This window comes from Parasteatoda tepidariorum, chromosome 8 (genome assembly GCF_043381705.1).
Source record: "Parasteatoda tepidariorum isolate YZ-2023 chromosome 8, CAS_Ptep_4.0, whole genome shotgun sequence".
Lineage (NCBI taxonomy): Eukaryota > Metazoa > Arthropoda > Arachnida > Araneae > Theridiidae > Parasteatoda > Parasteatoda tepidariorum.
The window spans coordinates 430,143-437,070 of NC_092211.1; the positions used below are offsets into that span (position 1 = coordinate 430,143).

At 29.7% G+C, this 6,928-nt stretch overlaps 1 protein-coding gene across 1 annotated transcript; it reads left to right on the forward strand.

Moving 5' to 3' along the window:
* The first annotated feature begins 3,844 nt into the window (after window positions 1-3,844).
* LOC122271810 (gastrula zinc finger protein XlCGF57.1) lies at window positions 3,845-4,675 on the forward strand. Its single transcript, XM_043054280.2, has one exon. It carries the CDS (start codon window positions 3,845-3,847, stop codon window positions 4,673-4,675), a length of 831 nt encoding a protein of 276 aa, XP_042910214.1.
* The last annotated feature ends 2,253 nt before the right edge of the window (window positions 4,676-6,928 follow it).

Below are 6,928 nucleotides of genomic sequence, written 5' to 3' on the forward strand. Positions count from 1 at the left end.
ATACTTGGTTTCTGCTAGAACAGGAATCAGGAAAGACGGAAGAGAGCGGCACAGGAAAAAGAGTCGTTGAATAGAACTAGTAATCCTTTCACGACTGCTGATTCTTCTACAATTAACATCGCAGGTTGCGAGCTTTAATTTCTTCCGCGCAGAGGGACTCCACGCACTATTTTTTTTTTTTTTTTTTACATAGAGANACCGTTTTTTTTTTTTTTTTTTACATAATTGGATGCTTTTTAAAATCTAATCGAAGTGTTTAAAAATATAAAATAATTGCTGGCTACACACAATTTTTATGTAAATAAAAAGTAAGGTATTAATTTCTTATTCCTTATACTATTTTTAATACTATTTCTAAATGAATTTGGTATGCTTAGTTTAATTGCATTGTTGCATAAAAATAATTTATCTGTAATATTAATATTTAAAATAAGTGTAGAAGTCAAAGTGTGAAAAAATAGCCTTATTTCCATGATTGGATTTGACATTCAATGCTAAGGGCCATTTTCAGTATATATGTCTAAATAAATAGTGCGAAAGTTTTAGAACACAAAATAACTCACGGAGAAAAAATTACGACACTTCTCGCAAAAAAAGAGGAAAAGAAAAAAAACAATTTTGGTAACAAGACCAAAATATATGGTATTTAAATCATTCATTTGGTAATTTTTCTGTTCACTATGCAGCAGTTTATCGAAAATTCAAGTTTTTAAAATTATCGCTCTTATTACCACAAAATGCAAAAGTCAAAAATAAAATGAACCGAATTAGTGATTATCATGCCATACTCAAAGGCAGCGGTTCCCAATTATTATTTAGGCTTCCCTCTACGGAATTCCGATATTACGATTAAAGTTTATTAAGGTAATTGTGAACGTTATAACCAAAAAAAAAAAGACTATTTTAAAAATATTTAATTAGAGGAATGAAGAATTTTCATTGTTTTATCATTAACAATCTAAAATAAGGTTTTATAGCCGATAGTTAAATTTGCAATCCTTGTGCTATATCTAGTCAATTTTGAATTTATTTTTGGTGTATATACAAAAGCTGAAAATGAATAAGGTAAGCCGAATTATAGTTTATTTCTAAATGTTATAAAAGTATTCATCCCCGGTTGTAAAATGTACTAATTCGCTCTAAAATCATTAAGTTCCATAGAAGACAGTTTGGAACTACTTTCCTAAGGTATCATGATAAAATTAAAAAATTTAACACATTTACTACCTAACAGCATGGCAAAAAACTATATTTTTATTATGTTAATTTCATGAGAAATCATAACCAGATCAATATTGAAAAAAACTATCCTGTATTTTGTTGTTCCCATAAATACCGAAAATTTTACTATATTCTAATAGTTTTGACCATACTTTTTTTTTATCAGTGTGCTCAGTACTATGATTCACAATTCATAAAAGGTACTGTATTGTCGCATGCAAACAGATATTTTTTCTCAAAATTTAGGAGAGCCTTCTATTTTGACTCCTCAAATTTTTTTAAGAAAATTATTTTTTCGCAAAATTGAAGGGGAAAAAAACACGAGTCAAAAAGTTTCACATCAAGAACATATCCGGACATTTTCGACAAAATCAAGAATGTCAAGTATCCAAATGACTTAATCTATAAATTTTTTAAAAAAAAATTATAAAAAAAATTCGCAAAGCAGGTGTGCACAATTGGGGCTGAAGATTATGAAATCTAACACGAAACTGTGAGATCGTGGCTTCTATTCCAGCTGATGACAGTTTTTTATTTTTATTTCTTTATACTGAAAAATGTTTTTCTTATTTTTTTTAAAGTATGCATGTAAAACTAATAATTTAACAATTATTTAAAAAACTAGAAGGCTCCGCCCCTCGTTCACTTTGCTCACTAACCCTCGTGGTTGCTTTTCATTAATCATTGCAGATATGAGGAAAAACGGCTATTTCCATTTTTTATACAAAAATTACGATTGCCATTTACATTTTAAAGATGACTAAATTCAAGCAAATCAATAAAATTGGAAAATTGGTACCCCCGCAAAGTTATCACTCAGTGAAGATGAACTCGAGGGATAGAGCATTTGCCTTCGAATGAGGTGAACCGAGTTCGAATGCCAGTGATGGCTGCTGGTCGATATGAATTCTACTTCCGGCTTGCACCGACCACAGTGCTGATGTAAAATATACTCAGTGGTAGACGGATCATGGGTTAGATCCCCCTTGCTGTCAGACTAACCGACGGAGGCTTTCGTGGTTTTCCTCTCCATGTAACTCAAATGTGGGTTGGTTCCATCAAAACGTACTCCACGAAGGCAAAAATTTCATCAAATACTCGATCCTGGAGTTCTCTTGTTTGCTGGATTGGGGTAAAAATTACAAGGCTACGGAGTTGAACATTAGTAGTCGAAACTGGAAATTGGATGGGCTTTTCAATGACTGTTATAAAATAAACGAATAATTTGGCTGTAATAGCCTGGTTGAGGACTATGGACTCGTGTGCATGAGAATGGGAGTTCGAATCCAGCTGGCCGAAGAATACCCATGTATAAAATGGTGACTGGTGCATGCTAAATCTGTCTGGGTCACAAAGTTCACTAAGTTCTCATAACAAATCAATACCTCTGGGTACTGATCCAGAAGCTCCCTGCTCTTTTGCATTGAGTTCAAAATTACAAGGCTACGTAGTTAAACATGGGTAGTTGTAAACTCAAAATTGAGTCAGTGTTTCAACGGTGGTCATAAAAAGAATAAAACTAATAATCAAATTATACTTTCATGTATTTCTTTCTAACTCCTAGCATATTTTCTACCACCCCTTCATAATTTCATGTTTCTAAGTCTATGGATTTTGAGCAGCAAAACAAAATGTAACGTAAAGAAATTTTTTTAATAATTTAATGTTAATACTCAACAATAAAAAATGACAGTTTTCCTCAGGTGTATATAAATAGAATTGAACTTATAAGGGCCCCATCTTTTTCAGTAGTTTGGGGCCTCGCCGAACTTAAATCCGGCCCTGATTAACCCTATTTCTGAAAACCGAAACTTAAGTATAAAATTGCCCTTAATCGGAATGACGTCTGGTTTTAAAACTTTAATTAACAAACCAGTAACAAACAAATAAATAGAAGAGAACCGTGTCCGCTCTTGAAATTGAGACAACCCTTAATGCGCGCCAAACACAAACAGCGATTTTTTTTTTTTTTCAGTCACTAACATGGCCTTATTATCTGCTAATATGCCTTTCGTTTTTCCAGCTAATTAAATATATTTTAAATTTAAAAACTGCTGTATTCCGAGTTAAAAAGAACTAACTATTTACTTAATAGTAACAAATATTATAAAAAATGGCGCGAAATGACATCAAATTTATGAAATATTTAATGTTAAAAAAATACGCTTAAAGTTTGCGAAATTAACATTTTTGCCTTACTGTCGCCAAATAGCAGCCTTAATCAGGATTGCTCACAACCTAATAATCAAAAATAAGCAAAAATCGTCGCATACCACGTGATGAAGGCGGAGTCAATTGACAACTCCTTGTCTAAGCGAATCAGTGAATTGCGAAATCGTCATTATTTGACGTTTTTGACCACGCCTCATCCGGAAACTCCCTGCAGGCACTCGCAGGGAACTCGCCAAATTTTGGCGTCAATCACGTTATGAAAACTCTCTCCGTAAACGTAATGAAATATTCTTATTTAGTAGCTATTTAAAAAATTGGACATTTTTTCATCATATTTTGTGTGAAAATAATCTCTTACATAAAATCTTAATATGGCGGTGTTTATAGCAAATTGTTCTGTGATATAAATCTAATTTTGTTCTAATTATAAATAACACATTATTTATGCAGTATGTGCGATAAAACATTCTCACAGATCGATAACTTAAAGGAACATTCGTCTATTCATACTGGAACTAGACCTTATTCATGCGATGTATGTGGTAAAACATTCGCAGAAAAAGGAACTTTAAATCGACACTACTCTATTCATACTAGAGAGCAATCTTTTTCCTGCAATGTGTGTGATAAATCTTTCCCTCATATAAGATATTTAAAGCAACATTCTCTCACTCATTCTGCAAAAAGACCTTTTATATGCAGTATTTGTAATAAGACATTCTCACAGATAGGTCACTTTAAGAATCACTTACCTATTCATTCAGGAGACAAACCATATTCATGCAGTGTGTGTGATAAATCCTTCACATATAAGACAAACTTAAATCAACACTATCTTGTTCATACTGGAGAAAAACCTTACTCATGCAGTGTGTGTGATAAAACATTCAGACAGAAGAATCACTTAAATAAACACTATCTTATTCATACTGGAGAGAAACCTTACCCGTGCAGCGAGTGTGATAAATCATTTAGTCGTAGACGTCACTTAATTGATCACTTTCTTATTCATACTGGCGAGAAACCTTATTCATGCAGGGTGTGTGGTAAAGCATTCACTCGGAAAGCTACTTTAATTGGACACTCTCTTATTCATACTGGAGAGAAACCTTATTCATGCAATCTGTGTGATAAGAAATTCATACGGAAAGGTACCTTAATTGAACACTCTCTTATTCATACTAGAAAGAAATCTTTTTCATGCAACATGTGTGATAAATCTTTCACGATTGAAACTGAACTAAATCAACACTATCTTATTCACGCTGAAGAAAAACCTTAAGTATTTGTGATCTTATGTTCACATTTAAAAAAAAACTAACACAATCTGTGTGTAAAACATTCACACAAAAGTGTCACTTAATTGTATAATCTCTTGTTCATACTAGAGAGAGACCTAATTCTTGCAGTGTGTGTGATAAAACATTACGGAAAGTATCTTTGTTAAACGTTCTCTTGTTTTATAGTGGCGAGAAATCTTTTTCATGCTGTGTGTATCATAAAACATTCACAACAAAGGTGTTTTAACACTCATTTCCACTGCGGTAATGGCGCTCTTTTGCCTCACCCTTTGCAGGATTGGTTTTTTTTCCTGTATAAATCATGGGAAAAAATGGAAAAAACCTTGTAAATACTATTAACCCATGTTTATTTATTTACAGATATAATGATTTATTGTATTTATAACTGATTGGAATATATATTTCCATATTCTAGCAAATATTAATAATTATAATATGATATACATATATATATACACTACACTACAATAATGAAAAAGACACTTGGAGTTATTGACATTTTTATAAATAAATTTCTAAGGAAATACTTAAAGAATTATTTTATACATTTAAAGTTCATGCTATTTTTCATTCTTGAGAGTAAGATTTACAGCTTTAAGAGGTTTGAAAGACCGACAAATTACAAAAAAAAAGCAAGTATTTTTGAACACCCCATTCCAGAAAATTGAGCAATAAGCTTGTAAATTGTATCAATTACTTTAGATATTAGTTGAAATAAGTGCATAATTTTTAGTAAACATAGAGTAAATATTATTGGAGATATGGATATTTTTATAAAAACTAATTTTTTTGCTTTAACTTTATAAATATTCAATACTATTTGAATTCTAGTTACAAGCTTGTAACTTGATTTTCTGGTATAGGGTGTTCAAGCATACTTGTTTCCTTTCGTAATTTATTGTCTGTCTCCCAAACACCTGAAAGCTGTAAAATTTAAAACTTGTTGCTAAGTATTAAAAATCGCATGAACTAAACATCTCTAAAGTTATAAAAAAAATCCTTTAAGTATTTCTTGAGAAATTTTTTAAAAAAATGTCAAAAGCTCAGTGTCTTTTCCATTATTGTAGGGTGGGGTATAACAGCAAATAACAAACCATTGGATAAGTGATATGATGTAAGCTATCACCTAAATTGTAATTATAAAACTAATTTTTCACATAACCAGTTTAGGTAGATATTCTTACTATTGAAAACTTAATCTGATAAATGTATTAGATTTTAAATATGAGCTAATAACCATTAATTAAATATTAAAAAATCATAGTTATAAATTATGTTATTGTATATCATAACTTCATTACAGCTGTATTTTTATATACAAAAAGTAACTGAATAACCAGAAAGCTCAAATAAGAATTATGGAATTTTGTAAAAAGAATAATTAAATAATTTTAATAATAATATTTTTTTTTTACTAAGGAATAATGGGAACATTAAAAAATATGTAGTGGCAATAAGTATATAGTAAAATAAGGATTTATCTTACCAATCTTTTGTCATTTATTTTTATAAAATTTGATTAGGAAAAAAAAAATTATTTTACTTCTTTCACTTATTTTTAAGATCAAAATTTTCCAAAACAATTATTTGTTCAAATGAATTATAAGTTTAAAATTATAACATTTTATGTAATAAGTTTTCAAAAATCAGAAGAACAAGAAAAATGAATATTGATAAATACATTAGAAATTAAGATAAAAATGTTATTATTAAATCAGAAGACCAGACCACTGATAATATTTAAATGCACAAGTGTTTTATTTTGGCCAAAAGTTAGGTTAATTTAAAATTCAATGTATGACAGACATTAAAAAAATTTATATGGCAATAACTGGCCTTGTTGTAGTTCAAATAGTAAATCAGAAGAAAATAATACTTAAATAAAAAACTAAAAACTGGACTACTCAATGAAGCCAATTTAAGAACAGAATTTTTTTTTAAAAGGACAGAGCAAGAAGAAAAATTATCTTTGTTATAATATACAAAATTAAACATTTATCTGAAAAGTTATAATTTATAGTCTGCTTGAGAAAAAAAGAAAAAAAAATTCAGCTTTATCAAAACTAATAAAATAAATTTATTCCAAAAATTTAATAAACTTTTTTTTACTTCAGAATGGCCTTATTCTATAAAAAAAAAAATTATTAGTTCCAATCATATTTTAACTTTTAGAGTATTGAAAAACTCACATTATTATATGGTCACCAAACTTAAAATTTTCTTTACTTAACTTG

Bases quoted from the DNA above. Each gene is read 5' to 3' on its own strand.
- LOC122271810 (XM_043054280.2), top strand. From the start codon at position 3,845: ATGTGCGATAAAACATTCTCACAGATCGATAACTTAAAGGAACATTCG.